The 23594-nt window shown below is 38.4% G+C and overlaps 1 protein-coding gene across 2 annotated transcripts; it reads left to right on the forward strand.

Annotated features, from left to right (window-relative positions):
• The first annotated feature begins 274 nt into the window (after positions 1 to 274).
• Positions 275 to 23582, forward strand: brpf3a (bromodomain and PHD finger containing, 3a). 2 transcript variants are annotated; one of them, XM_059328726.1, is made up of 13 exons: positions 275 to 753; positions 2699 to 4227; positions 5934 to 6090; positions 8127 to 8258; positions 9583 to 9711; positions 10555 to 10867; positions 12598 to 12933; positions 15105 to 15647; positions 15967 to 16024; positions 20331 to 20419; positions 20616 to 20713; positions 22348 to 22502; positions 22594 to 23582. In XM_059328726.1, the coding sequence occupies exons 2-13, from the start codon at positions 2717 to 2719 to the stop codon at positions 22775 to 22777; spliced, it is 3705 nt and encodes a 1234-aa protein (XP_059184709.1). In that variant the 5' UTR covers positions 275 to 753; positions 2699 to 2716; the 3' UTR covers positions 22778 to 23582. The 2 variants fall into 2 exon arrangements, with proteins under 2 accessions (XP_059184709.1, XP_059184710.1); XM_059328727.1 differs by having other exon boundaries at positions 276 to 753; positions 20640 to 20713.
• Positions 23583 to 23594: the final 12 nt, after the last annotated feature.

Consider the following 23594-nt stretch of genomic DNA (forward strand, 5'->3'; position numbering starts at 1 on the left):
ACAGTGGGGCAAATAAAAAATATTACTAGTGAGTCAGATTCATGTATTTGTAGAATACTATATATTACCCTCACTATTGTATGATTGAAAACATTGCACACAAAGCAATTAGTATTTGAATATTATTGTATTTTTACTATGTCGTTATTACATTTGGATATTTAGTTGTTTGAATTACAATGTTTCCTGGATATAGCAGGTGTATAACAGGTACAATATGGGGTCTATGGGAAAAGATGAGGCCATAAGGCGCGCAATATATGTCCCGTTGTTTTTCTCATCGCTTCTTTCTTTTGAAGTCTCCAAACAGAGTTCGATGAATCCGCTTAACCGCGTCGACCAATCAGAACACGATGCGCGTTGAGCGCGAGGTGAAGCGGCGACCGACAATTGGCTGAGGTGTTTTTTTCCGAAGGGGCGTATTTTTCAAGCCATCTTGACTGAATATTTAGCCTCATCCAAGGAACATTAATTTGATATCTTCGGGATTTAGCCACCCTTAAGTCTGGGACCAGTATCGTTTGAAAGCTTGAAATCACAACCACGAAACCGGGTCGAGTTTGCGTGTTTGACCGGAGTCACCGCGGAGAACCGGAGCGCTGAAGATGACGCTGTCGCTCCTGAAATTACCGGCTAGCTAAGCTAAGCTAACGGCTAGCATGTCCGCCTTGGTTGTAGTCTGTCACTAGCTGACATTTAGCTAGGTGCAGTTATTCTGTTTGGCACGCGCACTGCAGAGGACGATTTCACAAGGTAAATAAACCACTCTGATGTGTTCAGCATTTTCAGCGTTGCTAAGGCAACCTGCCGTTTTAGTTACACCACTTCTGTTTGTCTTGTCCGGGTCGAGCAACGTTATCACATCAGTGACAGACAATCTTTCTGCAGGGGTCTAGAGTACAAAGCAGCAGCCGAAACGTTGCACATTTGCAGTGTCGTGATCTAATGTATACATGCAAGTAATTTATGCATTTAGGCACGGTGCATACAGTGCGCCTGCTTTCTGGTTTGCTGTTGGCATGTATAATTGGGCTGCTAATCAACTTGCAATCCAAATGTTGTCTCTGCTGTTGTGCGCTTAAAATGGCTGACAGATGTTAGATACTCGGGTTGGTATTTAGCGCTCTTCAACCGAACTAGGCACAGCAACAGGGAAAAAAATAGAGGATACTGGCGTTTGATTGGACGGAGGGGAAATGTGGGAATTTTACCGACTCCTGATTGGACCAATGGAGAGACAGCTGAGGCGCATACATGCAAGCAGTACAATTTACTGTAGCTGTGTTTGTGCAGCAGGAGTACTTGAGGTAACAGGCTGTGTTTTTATTACAACAGCACCACAGTTGACCCCCTTTTACCCAGTAACTGGTGTGTCCAGGGTTGAAAAACTCAACACAGACACAACAAATCTTACAAAAAAATGCAAAAGAAGAGGGCAGGCTTTATATTTGCAGCAGTAAATAACTAGGCATAATAATAATTATAATAATAATAATAAATATAAATATAAAACAAGTCCTGAAGGCAGAATAAAACTGAATTTTGTCACCAAATTATTGACAAAAGCAATACTATATCATTTATTGTTAATAATGTATTTGGGTTTTTTGAAAATATCCTTTGCCTATATTAACATATGCACACTCACTCAAAAACATACATTGTGAGTCACAGTACAACAATATACTAGACTTTACAATGACCAGTTAATTAGTGTGTAAATGGTGATGTCCTTTAAAACTGTTATATGGCATTACATTGGATGAAAATTGAAATAACACAACGATCCTCTATCAACATTACAAACTGATGTTAATTTATAATTCAACATTTCACATATGTTATTGACTACAAATAACATACGCAATACAGTATTGACAAAAATACTAGAGATGCACCAACCATGAATTCAGATTTTTTAAAATACTGATTTTTAACTATAATTGGCAACATACACAAACATTTGTGTAACTTTTCTTTAAAGGGATATTGAATTGTATGATCATATGAAACGTTGACCATCAAATTACTTAAGTTTTTCTTAAATATTGCACAAAGTCACAGGACTTGTTTTAACAAATCTTAATATTTTTTTTTAATGCAGGGTAAAGCTCTTGATACCAGAGAAGAATTGTACAAATATTTATCTTTTTTTCTATTTCGAAAACTATTAATATACAGTACAGGCCAAAAGTTTGGACACACCCATCTCATTCAATGTGTTTTTCTTTATTTTCATGACTATTTACATTGTAGTTTCTCACTGAAGGCATCAAAACTATGAATAAACACATGTGGAATTATGTACTTAACAAAAAAAGTGTGAAATAACTGAAAACATGTCTTGTATTTTAGATTCCTCAAAGTAACCACCCTTTGCTTACTAGAATATAAGACATGTTTTCAGTTATTTCACACTTTTTTGTTAAGTACATAATTCCACATGTGTTCATTAATAGTTTTGATGAATCTACAATGTAAATAGTCATGAAAATAAAGGAAAAACATTGAATGAGAAGGTGTGTCCAAACTTTTGGCCTGTACTGTATACAAAACTATTTATTATTCAGTGCCTATTTCAATATAAAGGAGTGTTTATTATGTAGTAACTCAGCATCCTCCTGTCTGCCTGATGAAGAGACCCTGTGTTGTTTGCATTGAATTTAAAATATATTTTCTTCCTTTTTTATCCGTAAAGGAGCTGGTGTAAACTCCCATGCGGAAGGTGAGGAGGTGGGAATGTGAGACACTTGTTAGCGGAGCCAACATGGGTCGGGGTCGAGGCAGAGGGAGGGGACGGGGCAGGGGGTCATCCGGCCAGCTGCGCCCCCCCTCGCCCTACAGACTGCAGCTCTCTCCGTCCAGGGAGACTTTGACATATGCTCAGGCACAGAAAATAGTGGAAGTGGACCTAGAAGGGAGGCTCCATCGGATTAACATCACGGACCCTCTGCCGGTTATCACCGAGGACGAGATGATGGCGCAGGACATTGCTGAGTGCAACAGCAACAAGGAGAACAGTGAACAAACGCAGAGTAAAACCAAATCGTGGAGGAAACCATCAAACAGTAAAAGCAGGAGAAGTGGCAAAAATACATCGCACCAGAACCAGCGGGCCAGCTCCCAGCAGCACACTGGACCCACTAACTCCCTCCAGCAGCCATCCCACCAAACCCCTCTGCCCGAGCCCATCTTTCGAGTGCTGACTTCAGTTTGCCCCTCAGAGGCGTCTCCTCTCCCCGCAGCCTACTACCGCTACATAGAGAAGTCGATGGAGGAGCAGGACAGCGTGGCTGAGTACGACATGGACGAGGAGGACCTGGCCTGGCTGGAGATGGTGAACCAGAAGAGGGTGTCTGACGGCCACGCCTCCGTTTCAGCGGACACTTTTGAGCTGCTGATCGACCGCCTGGAGAGGGAATCCATCCTGGAGTCCCGCAGCCAGGCTCTGTCCCAGAGCACCGTCGACGAGGACGCCTTCTGCTGCGTCTGCCTCGACGACGAGTGTCTGAACAGTAACGTCATCCTGTTTTGTGACATCTGCAATCTGGCCGTCCACCAGGAGTGTTACGGCGTGCCCTACGTCCCCGAGGGTCAGTGGCTGTGCCGCTGCTGCCTGCAGTCCCCCTCCCGTCCTGTAGACTGTGTGCTCTGTCCCAACCGAGGAGGTGCCTTCAAACAGACAAGCGATGGACGTTGGGCCCATGTTGTCTGTGCCATATGGATCCCAGAGGTGTGCTTTGCCAACACAGTGTTTTTAGAGCCTGTCGAGGGCGTTAAAAACATCCCGACTGCTCGCTGGAAGCTCACATGCTACCTGTGCAAGCAGAAAGGCCGAGGAGCGTCCATTCAGTGCCACAAAGCCAACTGTTACAGGGCATTTCATGTCACCTGCGCCCAGAAGGCCGGCCTCTTCATGAAGATAGACCCGGTCCGGGAGACCGGCGTCAACGGGACCACCTTCTCCGTGAAGAAGACCGCTTTCTGTGAGCATCATTCTCCAGTCGGGTCTCGGCGGGACGGGTCTGGAGACGAGTCCGTTGAAGGGAGACTGGTGGGGGGCAGAGGGAACCGGGCTCAGAGGTCCTACACTCAGAGCCCCCCACCGCCACCGCCAAACAAGAAGGGTACCAAGGGCCAGAAGAAGAAGAATACCAAGAGGCCCGGCGGGTCGACGCGTCGCTCCACTGTGCCTGTGCTGCTCGTGCCTCAGATCCCCTCTCACAGGTGGGACGTTTGCATACGGTGGAAATTTGCATACGGGTGGTTGACATGAACTCAAATTCAAAGTGAAAAAAAGAATAATTCAAAAATATATGTCAAATGACATACAATTATATTCCCTTTATATGTGAATAATTCAAAACTGAATGTGTCCATTTCTAATTCTTCATATATTGTCCACCAGTGCAACAAAATAAAGAATGTCATTATTTAATTCAGAGAATGTTGGACAGATAAGATAGATAAGCCCAAGGCATATTAGTTATGAATATTTTTTTTTATCAATTTACATTATTTTCAATGATCAATCAATGTAAATTGATAAAAATATTCAGATCAATACTTAAACTGCGTTGTACCAAAGGACTACCTTAAGACGACCAGTTCCAACACTGCACGGAAATAGTAATATTATGAAAATATTTGAGACAGAAGTGATCTTGTGTGCAGTCCACCTGCTCCAGAGATTCTTCTGTCCTTCCTGGTTCTGGAAGGACCCCTCTCAGTAACGGGGTGGTCACATTAATGCCTGTTTTATATCTACATAATGCCGTTGCTCCAGGAGGACACCAGTTTTGCAGACAAAATGTAATGTGTCATAATTACATTTACATTTTACATTTAGTCATTTAGCAGACGCTTTTATCCAAAGCGACTTACAGGAAGAGTAAAAAGCAAACAATCAAGGTATAGTGCAATAAGAGCTATTAGTGCTAGTGACAATTCTTTGAGGAGTAGACTTATCATGTGGTCTAGGAGAGAAGATGCTCTCTGAAGAGCTGGGTCTTCAGGAGTTTTTTAAAGGTAGAGAGGGACGCCCCTGCTCTGGTAGGAACTGGTAGTGTGTTCCACCAGCGGGGAACAAGAAGTGCAAAGAGTCTGGATTGCCTTGGACCAACGGGGGGCAGAGCCAGGCGCCGTTCATTGGAAGAGCGCAGCGGTCGTGAGGTAGCATATGTCTGAATCAGGGCGTTCAGGTAGGTAGGAGCAGTACCGGAGACAACTTTGTAGGCAGCATTAGAGATTTGAATTTGATGCTGCAACAGGTAGCCAGTGGAGCTCAATGAACAGCGGAGTGACATGTGACCTTTTTGGCTGGTTGTAGACCAGACGCGCCGCCGCGTTCTGGATCATCTGAAGCGGTTTTACTGAGCAGGCTGGCTCTACATAATACATAATAACTCTACATAGGGACCTTAACACTTATATCCTCTAGATTCATTAAGTAAACACTCGTATTACATTCATTCAAGTATTTTATGTATTTAGATTAATTTTTCATTAAATTACAGTTGTTTTAAGATAAGTAATGCTACCTAGGACAGTTGCACCGGTGGACAAATGTCATGTTCAAAACAGAATATTTGCATAGTTGAAGAACGATACTCATTGTTTGCAATGAATGAACTGCATATTAAAACATTAATTTTAATGAAATATTATCAAATTTTAGTAATATTTGTCACTGGGAACACAAAAATTGAGCGTCACATCAACCACCCATACACAGCAAGCCTTAATAAAATATAAAAGATAGTGTTAGATTAGACACCGTAGGAAACACTGTCTAATCCAAGTGGGTTTTGACCTAGTGCATTAAGACAGTGTTTTATACATGTATTGATACTTTAAAATGACCTTCCCGTAAGGTTAGTGGCGTTATTAGCACTGCCACACAGATTTAATGTATAATTGATGCACCTCAACAGGCTGAACAAGATCTGCACAGGAGTTGAAGTCCAGAGGAAGAATCAGTTCATGCAGCGGCTGCACAACTACTGGTTACTGAAACGACAGTCACGAAACGGGATGCCTTTAATACGCCGACTTCATTCCCATCTACAGACCCACAGGGCCGCCGAGCAGGTGAGGAGAAAGATGATAAAGATGAAAAAACTATCCTGAAGCTAGCATCCAAATTGATTTTGACGTAATGAATATATCTGTATGGAAGTAAATCTGTGTCATCGGAGTTTGAAATAAAAAAATGTTGAATTTCTAGCACTGAATATTTTTATGCATTGAAATTATGTATCTGAATGTTTTTCAACGTTAAAAATTCAACCTCAAAAAATGAAACCACAAAAAATGAAACCTAAAAAAAAATTCAACCACAAAAAATTCAACCTAAAAAAAAATTCAATCGCAAAAAATTCAACCTAAAAAAATTCAACCTAAAAAAATTCAACCTCAAAAAAATTCAACCTCAAAAAATTCAGGTTGCGGTTGAATTTTTTGAGGTTGAATTTTTTGGACAAAATGACTAAAAAAGACACAAAATGACAACAAAAAAAGACACAAAATGACCAAAAAACAGACACAAAATGACCAAAAAAAAGACACAAAATGACTAAAAAAAGGCACAAAACGACAAAAAAAGACACAAAATGACAAAAAAGACACAAAAACACATGAAAATGATTCAAAAATGGACAAAATATATATAATTTCAATGCATAAATATTCAGTGCTAGAAATTCAACGTCCTTTTTTATTTCAAACTCCGATGACACAGATTTACTTCCATATATCTGTGTGGTGGAGCAGTATAAAAAAGGATTAAAAGAAGCACATTTACATTTACAATCATGAGAGTATCACAGATCCAATAATGTCTGTTGAGCCGAGTCACTGGAATCAAACCAGTTCACACCATGTTGGTAAACTCACACGCTGAAACCCAAACATAAGCCCAGACATCACACTTCCAACGGCTGATTCAAATAGATGGCCGACGTCCACACAACCCTTCACAGCTCTCTGCTGCAGAGGGCAGTGGCACGTTAAAGTTATGGATATTTGTTTTAATCTATTACTTATTGATTTATGACGGCAGGGAAAGCCTTAAGCCAGAGGTGTCAAACTCTGGCCCGTGGGCCAAATTTGGCCCGCAGTATAATTATATTTGGCCCGCGAGGAAATACCAAAATATAATACTACAAATCCCAGAATGCTCTGCTGGTGTTTTGGCTTGAACACAGTAGATCAGTGTGTAGCAAACTGAGCAACAATTAAAGTTTATTTATGCACTTTTTCTTGCTAGTCCAAGGCTTGAATGGCTGCACATTCATTGAAGGATATTATTATTAGTCATTTGGTTTATTATTGTTATTTTATTCTTACATTTATTTTTAGCCTGTGGACAAAGATTACTGTTAAATTTAAATTTAAAGAAGGCCGCATATAAAATAAAGGGACATACGATTTTTATTTACATTTTATTTAAGAAATGAATGCCATTGATGTGTTTGTTTGTTTTATTTGATATTCGATTTTGCATGTTTGCAATATTAAGTTATATCAAGCTTTGCTTGTTCCATTTCGTTTGAACTTGTTTAGGTCAATTTTTTCAATAAATATCAATGTTGGCCCGCGACTTTGTCCAAGTTTAAAATTTTGGCCCACTGTGTATTTGAGTTTGACACCCAAGCCTTAAGCTGTTTCACTGTGTTTAAACCATAAAATGCAGGTTAAAAATATTTACTGTTAGATTCATCCACAGTGATTGAGGTTAAATACATCTTTGTGACAGCATCCATTTTAACAATAATGTCCTTACGGTAGTTTTTTTTTTTTTATACCAACTTGAATTATGTGACAAAAAAACATTTAATTTTCGTAAAAAATACTCATTGTATGCAATTTTTAAATTGAAATTGTGATCCTTATCACAAAAATCTTCATTATACAGCTTTGGCTGTGGCCTGATCGTTATGGTTTTCTTTCTTGCTGGAGAACTTGGGGACTAATATATCAACTTTTTTAATGAAAGTGAAACCTGCAGCACAGTTTGATTTGCGTGCCACAATGTCTCCTCACACAAAGCTAGAGGAAAGACTGATTGTGATTGTGGTTTTTAACGCTGAATCATAAGTTTTTGTGCTTGTTCCTTTTGTGTTCAGAGGGAGCCTGACGAGAAGCTGTGTGCTGCAAGAGAGGAGCTACGATACTGGCAGAAGTTGAGGCAAGACCTGGAGAGAGCCAGGCTTCTGGTGGAACTCATCCGCAAGAGAGAAAGGCTAAAGAGAGAACAGGTGAGTTGTGTGAGACAAGCTATTATTATTTATTTGGGGTATTTTTAAGACTCACATAAATACTGACATTCATGAGCACACAGTACATATTAGAGATGAGCTCAGCTGATTGTGGGAAAATTAATTTGAAACATTCTTGGATGTATTTATAAGCAAATTTATATATTTTTTTATTAGAAATGTTTTTACCTTTACTGAATAGAATAGAATAGAATAGAATAGGTCTTTATTTGTCATTGTCACATGTACAACGAAATTCAAAGTGCTCTCCAGTAAGTGCAACATTTAAGAGTCTCTAAAAATATAAATGTAAAAAGAAAAAAAAAATATGTACAATTCAAAATGGGTAATAAGCCTCAAAAAGGACAATCAAAAATATGTATTTTCCTTCTTCCCTATTTATCAGTCTAGATTGTTCTGGTATGAGCTGCAGTGTGTTGGAGAAATCGGCCATAGAGATGTCTGCTTTCTCTCGAAAAAATAACGAAAAGAAAGAAGAAAAAAAAAACTCAATTTGAGCTCTTTTAGAAATCATGATCCTGTTAGTTAAGATAATCCACAGACCTTGTTGTTAGCAGTTTCATGTAGGATTTTTTTTCTTTCTCGTATGAGATAGATCGATATATGCACGACTGATAAAAGGATTTTGGGGGTTAAGTATCCCAAAATAATGGTTGGCTGCAACCTTAATCTCTGCTTCATTCAGCATTTGTTTTTAGCAAATTTTATTTGACCCGCGAGGCAATACCAAATTATTACATTATTATTGTACTATAAAAGCTGACCCGCCGGTATTGTACGGCGCATTTACAGCTAATACTACAAATCCCACAATGCCCTGCTGTTGTTTTGGCGCGTCAATCAGGACAGGACCCAGAAACGCTCCTCTGTGACAGTCGTCATAGCAACCTCAAGCTAGAGCTGTCTCCCAGCTACCCCTTCCCAAAAATGGAGAAAAGAAAGGCAGAATTTATTAACCTGTTGAAAAAGTTTATTTTGATATTTAAATCAGAAGGATGCAAATAGAAAAGAGGCATACGATATTTATTTAATAAATTAATGACATTGATGTGTTTTTTATTTGAAATTTGATTTTGCATGTCTGCACTATTTAGTTATATATTGTATGTTTATAAGCGTTGCTGGTTCCATATTTAATGTTAAAGCAAAACATGTTTGGTATATATTAAAAGGTTTATTTTTTCAATGTTTTATTCAAGTTTTAAATTTTGGCCCATTGTGTATTTGAGTTTGACACCCCTGCTGTAGAGTGACCTTGCATTTCCGCTCCTCTCCCCTGTGTGTTTACGTCATCACTCCGCAGATGAAAATCCAGCAGGCTGCTCTGGAGTTGAAGTTGACCCCTGCGTTGGTGCTTCTGCGCTCCACCTTAGACCAGCTGCAGGAGAAGGACACAGCTAAAATATTCTCTCAGCCGGTCAATCTATCAGAGGTTGGTGACGTCACAAAACAATCAGCAGACACTTTACATACACTACTGGTCAAAAGTTTTAGAACACTCCAATTTTTCCAGAATTTAATTGAAAATGATGCAGTTTAATGTCTCAGTGTACTCTGAAATGAATGCACATTTGCAACATTTAAAATTCTTTATTGAGCATGATAGTGTTTTGAAAGTAAAAAAAAAGATTCAAAATCACATTTTATGTTGGACTAAAGGACTAAAAACAGACACAAAATGACCAAAAAAAGACACCAAAAGACACAAAATGACTAAAAAAAAGACACAAAATGACCAAAAAAAGACAAAATTACAAAAAGACACAAAATGACTTAAAAAAAGACACAAAATGACTTAAAAAAAGACACAAAATGACCAAAAAAAGACACAAAATGACAAAAAAAAGGCACCAAAAAGACACAAAATGACCAAAAAAAGACACAAAATGACAAAAAAAGACACAAAATGACAAAAAAAAGACACAAAATGACTTACAAAGACATGAAAAGAATTCAAAAATGGACAAATTAGCCCAAGACTCCATAGAGTTAAGTTGTCAGCCCATTTCTTTCTTTCTTTCCCTGAAAAAGGCCTACCAGTACTTGTATAATTCTGAAATGTACATTATTTTTCAGTTTTGGTTAAGCTTACCTTTTTTTATTTACCTCTGGCAGTTCACCACTTACCTTTGTACCCTTTCAAGCTGTTCATTTGACTTGAACTGCTTGAATTTCAATAAAAAAATGGAAAAATTGGGGTGTTCTAAAACTTTTGACCGGTAGTGTAGCTTTGGCTTTGACGCAGCTAACAGTCTTATTTTCATGATTCACTGAGGTCCCAGATTACCTCGAGTTTATCTCCCAACCCATGGACTTCTCCACCATGTGCACCAAACTGGAGGGCCACGCCTACTGTTCTATCACGGACCTGGAGAAGGACTTCACCCTCATGATCTCCAACTGCCTCAAGTACAACTCCAAGGACACCATGTTTCACAAGGCAGCCTTACAGCTCCGAGAGGTGGGCGGGGCCGTCCTCCGCCACGCCCACAGGCAGTCCCAGAGCATCGGGCTGGACCCCAGCACCGGCATGCACCTCCCCGAGTCCCCCAACAAACACGGCTTCTACAACTGTACGTGGGACGACGGTGAGTTCAGAGTGTGAACCAAGGTTATTATAGTTAACGAAAACTAGCGAAATAACGAAAGCTAGAATTGAAAAAACATTTTCGTTAACTGAAATAAAAATAAAAAGATATAGAAAATGATTTTTTTTTTAGTCTGTATAGATAAATAAAAATCTAAAATTTAGTTTGAAGTGCAAATCTCAACAGTTGCCAAATACCAAAAAATTACTCTTGACTCTTAATAATAATATCATTTTATATTTATAATAAAAATAACCATTTAGGGGTTCCGGGGAAATATTTTAATGACATTTTGTAAATGAGAATAAAGGTTCTTGTATGTTTTATTTAAGGCATCTTATTTTGACAGTCTTCTTGTAAATTCTGTGGTGGATTCTCTTAACACACTGTGCTCTTATTTTGAAAGCTTGACTGACTGGTGACACTCAACCTTACGCCACAACATCAAGAAGTAGGAACGTTGCCAATATCATGATATGCATTTTTTTTAACCATAAAAAAAACAAATACCGATATTATCGTGAACGATACGATATGACACACCCCTATACTCAACCCCAAATTGTTCCCGATGCTGCGTTCATCGGTGTATGAATGAATTCCCACTGGTGGCAGGTGGCACCAGTGTGCCCTGGTAGCCTCTAACACCAGTGTGAATGTGTGTGTGAACCAAGGTTATTATAGTTAACGAAAACTAAACGAAATAACGAAAACTAGAATTGAAAAAACATTTTCGTTAACTGAAATAAAAATAAAAACTAGAGTTTTTTAAAAAACTATAACTAACTGAAACTGTATTGTGTGGTTACAAAACTAACTAAAACTAACTAAAATTAAAGTGAAAATGTCCTTAGTTTTCGTTTTTGTCAACTTTTTTCATTCATAATTCAGTGTTTCTATTTGAACATGCAACACATGGTGAATATGTTTACTGAGACTGGGAACTAGAACCAAAATTCAAAACACCCAGAACTGTAAGAGTTAATAACCTTATTGGGGCTGAGATGGATAAACCAAAGGAAATAAAGGCAAAATTTATTATGATCTATTTGAATCTGGCACCCAACATATAGCCCATTACAAAAAAAACTAAAACTAATAAAACCTAAACTAAAACTAAGCATTTTCAAAAAATAAAAACTAAACCAAAACTAGAAAACTCACTCTAAAAACTAACTAAAACTAACTGAATTTGAATATGTTAATCTGGAACAGACAGAAGTACTGTAAGGATGACCCTGTAATGCTATTTTGTACTGTAACATTGTACTATGTTTTATTGGGTCTAACGATTAGTTTGTATTACTTATATTTCATTTTGAAACTCCATGGTGGATCATTTCTTTTTCTTTTTTCTATTTGCTTTTTTACTTTTGTCTACCTTTCCCAGTTTGTTCAAAGTTCTCAAATGTAATACGCTTAACTTTCTGTATCTTGTTTCTTGTTTTGTAAACAAAAAACCTTGATTGTGAGAGGCAGAAATACTATTGTATATTGTCTGAAAGTAAGCACTGTATGATAATGCTCTCACAAAATAAAATAAAAAAATGTAAAAAAAAAAAAAAACTAACTGAATTTGAAAACAAAAATTCGCAACGAAATTAAAACTAAAACTAATGAAAAATCTAAAACTATTATAACCTTGGTGTGAACTAGCTATTTCTTCATGATCGTAACCTTCATGCCTCATCTGTTCTTCATTGTTTCATGTCTCCCCTGATCCTCTCCAGTGGACTCTCTGTTGGACCCAGAGAACAGACTCCACCTAACCACAGAGGAGCAGCTGAAGGCCTTACTGGACAAACTGGACGTGGTGGCGTCCATGAGGACCAGTGGCGGTCGAACCAAACGCATCAGGCTGCTGCGCCGAGAGATCAACACTCTGAGACAGAAGATGAACCAGCAGCAGCAAAACTCTCAGTCTGTGAACGGCAACGGCAAGGAGGACGAAGGAAAAGAGGAGGAGGAAGAAGAGGAGGAGGAGGAAGAAGAAGAAGAGAAGGACAAGAAAAAGAAGAAAAATGTTGATAATGGACCTTTGACAGCCGTGTCAAACTCTGTGACAGGTAAAAGATATTTTACTGTATTTTACTATACTTTACAGCACTGCTGTATTTAATGTTGGAACTGTTAATACATTATTGATAGAGTTTTAACTGACACAAATTTTCATTATGGATTAATCTGCTGGTTTTTTTCCTACGGATGCTGCAAATCCTTGAAAACACACATTCAAATTCAAGTGTGTGAAAAGTGCTTGAAACTAGGGGTGTGCCATATCGTATCGTTCACGATAATATCGGTATATTTTTTTAATGGTTAAAAAAAATGCATATCATGATATTGGCAACGTTCCTACTTCTTGATGTAGTGGTTAAAGTTGTTTTAATCACAAAAAGCTACTTACTCCCTGTCACTAAACACATGCAGCTTTCAAAATAAGAGCACAGTGTGTTAACAGAATCCACCACAGAACTTACAAGAAGACTGTCAAAATAAGATGCCTTAAATAAAACATACAATAACCTTTATTCTCCTTTACAAAATGTCATGAAAATATGCCCCCGAAACCCCTAAATGGTTATTTTTATTATTTGCTCATACTCAAGAGTCAAGAGTACATTTTTTGTATTTGGCAACTGTTGAGATTTGCACTTCAAACTACATTTTAGATTTTTATTTATTTATACAGATTAAAAAAATCATATTTTCTATATATTTTTAAGTATTTGGTAACATCGTCAAGAATATCGTTATCGCATAAATAGCCTGAAACATCGTGATATTCTTTTAGGGCCATATCGCCCAGCCCTACTTGAAACTGCTTGAAATTTAACAGATGACACATTTGAAACATGAAACTTTGTTGTAGTTTGTCACCAAATAGAATGTGATAAAGGAGTTAAATTATAAGTATACTGTATATAACTGTAATTTACAACAGCTGTACAGGCCTGGAAAATGAACCCTGTAGAGCAGGGGTGTCAAAATTTGGCCCGCAGTGTAATTTTATTTGGCCCGCGAGGCAATACCAAATTATTATATTATTGTACTATAAAAGCTGACCCGCCGGTATTATACGGCGCATTTACCACTAATACTAGATTCATTATTGTCATTTTATTTTTAAATGTATTAACCTGTTGAAAAACTTTATTTTGATATTTAAATCAGAAGGATGCAAATAGAAAAGAGGCATACGATTTTTATTTCATTTTAATTTAATAAATTAATGACATTGATGGGTTTTTTTATTTGAAATTTGATTTTGCATGTCTGCACTATTTAGTTATATATTGTATGTTTATAAGCGTTGCTGGTTCCATATTTAATGTTAAAGCAAAACATGTTTGGTTTATATTAAAAGGTTTATTGGTTCAATGTCGGCCCGCGATTTTATTGAAGTTTTAAATTTTTGGCCCATTGTTTATTTGAGTTTGACACCCCTGCGCTAAAAGACACAAAATTACCAAAAAGGCACAAAATTACCAAAAAAAGACACAAAATGACTAAAAAAAGACACAAAATTACCAAAAAAAAGACACAAAATGACAAAAAAAGATACAAAATGACTAAAAAAGATACAAAATGACCAAAAAAAGACACAAAATGACTAAAAAAAGATACAAAATGACTAAAAAAAGACACAAAATGACCAAAAAAGACACAAAATGACCAAAAAAGACACAAAATTACCAAAAAATTACACAAATTGACCAAAAAAGACACAAAATGACCAAAAAGGCACAAAATGACCAAAAAAAGACACAAAATGACTAAAAAAAGACACAAAATTTTGTGTTTATAAGCGTTGCTGGTTCCATATTTAATGTTAAAGAAAAACATGTTTGGTATATATTAAAAGGTTTATTTGTTCAATGTTGGCACACCACGATTTTATTCAAGTTTTAATTTTTGGCCCATTGTGTATTTGAGTTTGACACCCCTGATCTATAGTCAGGGGTGATGATCTATAGATGGATATAGTCAGATTGCAAGAGAAATACAGTAAGAATTTCAAGCATTTACAAGCACTTTATCCAAAACCAAAGCACTTCTTAAACCTTGAAAATACAACATTTAAATTCAAGCATTTTCAAGGATTTCAAGCACCCGTACAAACCCTGAGTGTATTAGAGTTTGACACCCCTGCTGTAGATAAAAAATGACTTAAGATTGACTAACTTATCATTTCAGTGGTATTTATGATCCTAAACACATTTCTCATTGGCTCCAGATGACTCTCCACCTGTGCTAGAACTCACCTGCCCGGTGTCGTCGCCTCTGCCCGGAGATGCTCCTCTGGAGCCTCCCGTCCTGGGCATCGTACCAGGAGGGCGACGGTCTCCCGGGCGCTCCTACAAGCGCCAGAGATCCTCCCGCAGTGGAAGCAAGAGCCAAGGTGAAGACGAGGCAGAAGTTGGTGAAACGCCATCTTCACAGCCGGAGGCGGTTCACGAGGTCACTCCTCTGGGAACTCCTCCCACTCTGCCTCTGGTCGGAGTCGGCCGTCGCACATCTGTTCTGTTTAAGAAAGCTAAAAACGGGGTGCGAATGGCAAAGAACAAGTCCCCGCCGCAGCAGAACGGGAAAGCGTCTGAGGGTAAAACAAACGGGTTAGATAGCCCAAACTCACCCAGCGTGACCAACATCACCACCTTACCTCCCACGCCAAACGCCTCCCCGACACCTCCCTCCCCCTCCTCACACCACCTGAGGTCTAGAGGCCCCAGCTCAGAGAGCGAAGCAGACAAACTGCCTCTATCACCCCGAGAAGGAGGTAAGGACACAATAAATCACTGGATTACAGCGATTTTTTTTTACCCTTTTATTTGTCTTTTGTATCTCTAACTCTATTTTGGATTGAGTTTTTATTACTATTTTATTCTATTGTTTTTACTGTTTTTAGTATTTTATTCTTTTATTGTTTATATTTATACCCAGTTGTGTATGATGTATTCTATTTTAATAACTGTGCAGCACTTTGGTCAACTGAGGTTGTTTTTAAATGTGCTCTATAAATAAACTTTGACTTGACTTGACAGCGAGAGCCTCTAAAAGGCCCATATTTGTCACTATATTATTTGTGTTTTCACCAGGCCTGACCAATGGAAAGCACACATCTGCAGACCATGATGATGACGACCAAAAACTAAAGTGAGTATGCAGTCAGAGAGGCAATGGGCCCAATGCTTGAACCAAGGTTATAATAGTTTTGGATTTTTCATTAGTTTTAGTTTTACTTTCGTTGTGAATTTTTGTTTTCAAATTCAGTTAGTTTTAGTTAGTTTTTAGAGTGAGTTTGCTAGTTTTAGTTTTTAGTTTTTGAAAATGCTTAGTTTTAGTTTAGTTTGTATTAGTTTTAGTGTTAGTTTTAGTTTTTTTGTAATGGGTATGTGCCTTTATTTCCTTTGGTTTATCATCTCAGCCCCAATAAGGTTACTAACTCTTACAGTTCGGGGTGTTTTGTATTTTGGTTGGAGTGTAGACATCCCAGTCTCAGTAAACATATTTACCATGTGTTCCTGCATGCTGAAATAGAAACACTGAATTATGTATGAAAAAAGTTGACAAAGACGAAAACGAAGGACATTTTCACGATAATTTCAGTTAGTTTTGTAACCACAAAATACAGTTTCAGTTAGTTATCGTTTTTTAAAAAACTCTTGTTTTTATTTTTATTTCAGTTAACGAAAATGTTTTTTCAATTTTAGTTTTCGTTATTTTGTTAGTTTTTGTTAACTATAATACGGAAGCCCTGAACCGCAAGTGAAGAAAATTTTTTTTGAGATGTTATCTTGTTATTTCGAGATCATATCTCGTTATTTCAAGATAATATCTCATTATTTCGAGATAATACACATATGTAAAAAAAAATATATATTTTTTTTTTTACATATGTGTATTATCTCAAAATAACGAGATATTATCTTGAAATAACGAGATATTATCTCGTAACTAGAAAATGTCTAAAGAAATTTTGATTGTGTGCTTGCCTCTGGACCATCATTCTCGTGGCTCAAATCAACACTCAAACTAGGACTCTGTCCTGAGTTCACAGATACCTCATACAAGTCTGTAGGACAAACGGTTCACAAGTTAGTAAAAGGGGGCGTGGTCACTCAAAGGGGGCGTGGCTTGAATCAGCAGTTAAAAAGGGACTCTGTCCTGAGTTCACAGACACCTCATACAAGTATCTAGGAGAAACGGTTCATTAGTTATGAAAGGGGGCGTGGCTAATCAAAAGGGGCGGGGTTATCAACCACCAGTTAAACAGGGACTTCATGCCGAGTAATCTGACACCTTATACAAGTTTCTAGGACAAACGGTTCATTAGTTATGAAAGGGGGCGTGGCTAATCAAAAAGGGCGGGAATTTATGAAATATTGTTATGTATAAGTGGTCAGTGATGAACCATCATCATGCTTGGCAAGTTTGAGGAAGATTGGACAATGTATGGTCAAGTTATAAGGTCTCATGTTTTATGAAGTCTGTTTACTTAGAGTAAACTGACAGTTATCAGTTAGAATGTCTGTGTTGGAGGAGGGAGGGGGGAGGGGGGGCTTTGGTAGCTAAGCAACCACGTGGCCAGGTGGAGTCGACCAATCAGAGCAGAGCAATCAACTGAAATTAACTGCTGTTGGAGAGAGTTCCGCAGACAGAGGTGGACAAACTTGAAATTCTGGCCTCGAACAGAAAGCATTTTCGGCAAAACCATAATACCTATCATTGATCCGACTTTACTTTGAGCGTCCTGAGTTCTTCCTGAACATCTCCATATGTTTTTTTTTAAGAAAAATGAAAAAATAGCTTTGTTAGAGCGATTTTAAAAAACTGTTAAATTTTTTTTTTGAGAAATCTTCTTTCATTTTTAATATGGGAGCCGATGCGGCAGTTGGTGCATTTTGTTTGAGCATCTGTGCGTCCTGCGCCCAAACTATAACTCTGACAGCTTTACCAGAGGATTGTGAGTGAGAGGACAAATTTTCCTACGTTTCTATGTATAAATTATTTCTGTAGAGTGAAATTTGCGGCCTGGAGCACAGTTTTCAAATTTATTTTTTGACAATTCTTTCTCTCCCTCTACACTCTGTTTGATGACTTCTCCACTCTAGACTCTCCATAGGGTTACATTGGGGGGATTTTTTGACGTGTTTTTGCCCAATAATTTGAAAACCGTATGTCGAAACCCTTAGAAAAGTCATAGCACACTTGTCATGGGCAAGCCGGTCAATTTGATACCTTTTTTGTGCATGTGTGACCAAAACTCTGGGAGGAGTAGTCGACCGAAAAAACACCACGGAAGAAACGGAAGAATAAGAATAAGACACTAGAAACAAAATTCCAGGGAAATTTTGGAGTGCCACGGGACTACTGCCGGATGATTCTCGTGGTTTAAATCAGCAGTTAAACAGGGACTCTGTCCTGAGTTCACAGACACCTCATACAAGTTTGTAGGACAAACGGTTCAGTAATTAGTAAAAAGGGGCGTGGCTACTCAAAGGGGGCGTGGCTTTAATCACCATTCACACAGGGAGTCTGTTCTGAGTTCACAGACACCTCATACGAGTCTGTACGACAAACGGTTCACAAGTTAGTAAAAAGGGGCGTGGCTACTCAAGGGGGCGTGCCTTCAATCACCAGTAAAACAGGGGCTCCGTCCTGAGTTCACAGACACCTCATACAAGGCTGTAGCACAAACGGTTCACTAGTTAGTAAAAAGGGGCGTGGCTACTAAAAAGGGGCGTGGCTTCAATCACCAGTAAAACAGGGGCTCTGTCCTGAGTTCACAGACATCTCATACAAGTCTGTAGGACAAACGGTTCACTAGTTAGTAAAAGGGGGCGTGGCTAATCAAAAGGGGCGGGAATTTATGAAATATTGTTATGAAGACAATCAGTGATGAGCCATCATCATGTATGACAAGTTTGAGGCAGATTGGACAATGTATGGTCAAGTTAAAAGAGTTAACTGTTTTCAGTTAAAATGTCTGTGTTGGAGGAGGGGAGAGGGAGGGGGGGGGGGGGGCTTTGGTAGCTAAGCAACCACGTGGCCAGGTGGAGTCGACCAATCAGAGCAGAGCAATCAACAGAAACTAACTGTCACTGACAATGCTTTGCTAAAGTGAGCAGCCAGAGGTGGACAAACTGAAAATTCTGGCCTCGAACAGAAAGCATTTTCGGCAAAACCATAATACCTATCACTGATCCGACTTCACTTTGAGCGTCCTGAGTTCTTCCTGAACGTCTACATATATTTTTTTTTAAGAAAAATTAAAAAATAGCTTTGTTAGAGCGATCTAAAAAAACTCTTAAATCTGATTATTTCAAAAATCCGCCTGTGTTTTTAATATGGGACTCAATGGGGAAGTTGTTGCGTTTTGGTGGCACTTCTCTGTGTCCTGCGCCCAAACTAAAACTCTGACAGCTTTACCAGAGGATTGTGAGTGAGACCACAAATTTTCCTACGTTTCTATGTATAAATTATTTCTGTAGAGTGAAATTTGCGGCCTGGAGCGCAGTTTTCAAATTTATTTTGTGACAACTCCTTCTCTGCCTCTACACTCTGCTTGATGACATCACCAGTCTAGATTCTGAACATTCCGCGCAATACACACACATGGGAAAATCGCCGTCCCCATTAGTTTGGAAAAATGGAAATGTTTTCGCACTTCGTGCGAAAACTATACGTGCAATCTCTCTGAAATTTCACAGGACTAGAGTTAAATTCAGGCCCTACAACTTTCTAAATCGGTTCGGAATTTTACGAGCAACGGTTTGCGAATGGTGAGGCCCCAAAGTTTGCGCAATGCGTTCCGGATGGGCCGAAAAGTGCACGTTTGTGCACGTTGTGCGAAAACGTGCACGCCGATCGCTAATAAAAGTCATTCCACACGATTCCCGATTAGGGCGCAACTTTTGACGTTTTTACTTTTTGCGATTTCTCAAAGCTGTGGGACTAGTTACGCGCCAAAGTTTTTACGGAAGAATAATCTATAATAAATAATAAACATGAGCAATAATAAGAGATGCCTCGTGCCTCGCTGCTCAGCCGTGGCACTAATAAGCCCACGGAATAACAATTAGTGTGCTTTTGCAAGCACACAAAATTACGAGATATTATCTCGAAATAATGAGATAATATCTGAAGAAAAAAAAATTTTGGAAGATTTTTTTTTTTTTTTACACATGTGTATTATCTCGAAATAATGAGATATTATCTCGAAATAACAAGATAACATCTCAAAAAAAAAAATTTTTCACTTGCGGTTCAGGGCTTCCGTACTATAATAACCTTGGCTTGAACCACTAATATTCATTTTTTTAACCTAACTAATGTGTTTTAGTGGCATCTTGCAGGAGGCCCATTTCCTTCAACATTCTCAGCCATTGAATTGTTGCTCAAGTTCCTCCATGAATGTAAACTCTCCGCCTCTCCTGCTTTTCTCTCCTCTTGTTTACAGCTGTAGTGTCTCTCCACCCAAACGAAGTCGTGGCAAACCTGCATTGGCAAAAGTTCCCAACAGTGAGAATGGAGACATCTGTGGGTCTGGTGTGTAACATGAGAAGGCAATCAAAATACAGTGAAATGCCCCAGTTCAGTTTCTGTGTGTTTATCGGATACGTAATTTAAGATTCTGCACACAAGACTTTTCATGAGCAATATAGTTTCATATAATTTTCAGTCTGGGCTCAACAGGTGTCCCGAATACAAATTAATTGGATGTATTGGAATATCCTGTTCACAGGACAGTCTACACTTCTGTCTTTAGATAGTGAGACCGAGCTCGGACCTCTCGACCTAGTTTGGGCCAAATGCAGAGGATATCCATCATACCCAGCCATGGTGAGGACCTGTTTCATCTTGCAGTTTATGATATATATATATATATATATATATACACTACTGGTCAAAAGTTTTAGAACACACCAACTTGTCCAGAATTTAATTGAAAATGATGCAGTTTAATGTCTCAGTGTACTCTGAAATTAATGCACATTTGCAACATTTAAAATTCTTTATTGAGCATGATAGTTTTTTGAAAGTAAAAAAAAGATTCAAAATCACATTTTATGTTGGACCAAAGGACTAAAAAAAGACACAAAATGACCAAAAAAAGACACAAAATGACAAAAAAGACACCAAAAGACACAAAATGACAAAAAAAAGACACAAAATGACTTACAAAGACATGAAAAGAATTCAAAAATGGACAAAATAGCCCAAGACTCCATAGAGTTAAGTTGTTAACCCATTTCTTGTTCCCTGAAAAAGGCCTACTTGTATAATTCTGAAATGTACATTATTTTCCAGTTTTGGTTAAGCTTACCTTTTTTTATTTACCTCTGGCAGTTCACCACTTACCTTTGTACCCTTTCAAGCTGTTCATTTGACTTGAACTGCTTGAATTTCAATAAAAAACTGGAAAAATTGGGGTGTTCTAAAACTTTTGACCGGTAGTGTATATATATATATATACTAATGCTACATTTCCACTGCATGGTACAGCACTGTTCAACGTGAATCGTTTTTTGTTTTGTTTTTTTCCACAAGAAAAAGTTATGGATAGTACCATGAACCTGGTACTTTTTTGGTATCACCTCAGTCGAGGTTCCAAGCACGCTGAGCCGATACTGGAAGGTTGAGTTAATGAAGCAGTGATGCCGGTGTCACAGTATGCTATTTATTAAAAAATACAGTACAGGCCAAAAGTTTGGACACACCTTCTCATTCAATGTGTTTCCTATACTATCTGTACATATCCTGTACATTTGGTGGAAAGACTCCTGTAAGTTTATTAGAGCTGCCAGAGCAGCTTGAAGGTCCCACCATGGAAATAATCCCACGTTTGTTTATTTCCTGTACTGGAGCATGTATGTGACGTAAACACATACGTGACGTGAGCAGATCAGATCAGAGTTTTGTGTCTTGTCAGTGTAGACGACACGCTACGGCGGAGCGGATTCAACTTTTCCACTTTGGAAGGTGGTTTCAGATTTTTGCGTTTTTAAGCCCCAGAAACACCGTCACCATCTAAACGAAAGGCACTTCCCATAAAATATTTTGTCGTTTTTACCCGCGAGCGTCCTCGTGTAAACGGAGCCTTAGTCTCTTGTATTAATTTCCCTTTGTCATTGCAAATGTCAAGTGATTCTCAATTGGCCTACCTGGTTTAAAAAAAAGGTTGAATAAATACATTGTTGCCAATGAGAGGATTTATCAAGTGTCACTCTGAAGATGACATCACGCCAGTTACATGCAGCGTTGCCATAGCAATAAGTAGTGAATCTCAGTGTCGCTGAGCGGGAACTATCTGCAGGGAAAAAAACAAAAAAGCACTTGGTTGCAAAAGTGAGTGGAGTTGCTGTACCATGCAGTGGAAAAGTCTCAGAGCCAACATTTTAAAAAAAGCCTCATTGCATCCCATAGAGGGGCATGATAATTCAGTCAACTTTGAGTGACATATTTTATTGTTACAGATTGTTGACCCAGACATGCCCCAGGAAGGGCTTCTTCACAACGGCATCCCCATTCCAGTGCCTCCCGTGGAGGTGCTCAAACTGGGCGAGTGGAGAGAAACGGAAGAAGGCGAAAAGCTCTTCTTAGTGCTCTTCTTTGACACCAAAAGAACTTGGTAAGATTCAGACAGGCAGGCTTAACCTCATGCTGAATTTTCAAACAATTCGGAGCAGTGTTGGTCACTTTGAAAAATTCTTGGTTTTCAGGCAGTGGCTCCCTCGGAACAAACTGCTGCCGATGGGGCTGGATGACACTGTAGACAAACTGCGCTTAATGGAAGGCAAGAAGCCCAGTGTTCGCAAGTCTGTACACACTGCATACGACCGGGCCATGGTGCATTTAAACCACGTGAGAGGAAATCTAAACTTCACTCCCTCCAATTTTATATAAAATTTTATCATCTTAAACAGATTATATGTATAAAAGCTTCATTAGCGCTCTTAAAAAAGGAGGGAAAGTAAAATGAAGGGTTACATTTCCAACAGCTTGTGGTATTTGAAGGTTTTCTGCATTAAAACTGTTATAAACTCTGATTTATAAAAAAAAAACAGAGAGAAAAAGTGCTTGAAGACATTTTCCTAGATTAATTTGTTCATTTATTCATGTAATTTTTTGTAAAGGATTTTACACAACCACTGTTGCTATGTGTTCATATAAAAGGTTTTATTTTAGGCCAAAGTGAGTCAAGACTTGGGTGAGAAAAGTGTAAATATTAAATTGTCAAAGGGATCGTCTTGATTCAGAACATATTTAGATTGTATTTGCCATTGAAATGTGTTTTAATGAAGTGTGAAAGTCCCACTTCATGTTCATGTCATATCTGGACTCCACAGTCAGTAAATACAGTCTCGCCATCAGAAATTATTTTCTAATTCTAAGTGCTATAGGCGGAAAATTTGTTTTTCTCCCTCCATGAAATTGCACAGCCTTTTACATTAGCATTAATATTAAACCAGAGCATTATTCAAAGAGAAACACATTAGACATGTTCAAGCTGGCATTGACATTGAATTAAAAGCTCAGCCTGCAGTGCAGCAACTACATTTGTATCCTAAGATGTTTTCGAGTGTGAACACATTTTGTTGAACAATTTCGAGAAATGCTCAGCAGATCCAACAAGATAGGGCTCAAAGAAAATGTTGAAATAAATAGAAACACTGATAGTCAGACGGCTTGGCCAAATAAAGGGGACACGTCGGACAAAAGT

The sequence above is a fragment of the Centropristis striata genome, chromosome 3, assembly GCF_030273125.1.
Source record: "Centropristis striata isolate RG_2023a ecotype Rhode Island chromosome 3, C.striata_1.0, whole genome shotgun sequence".
Lineage (NCBI taxonomy): Eukaryota > Metazoa > Chordata > Actinopteri > Perciformes > Serranidae > Centropristis > Centropristis striata.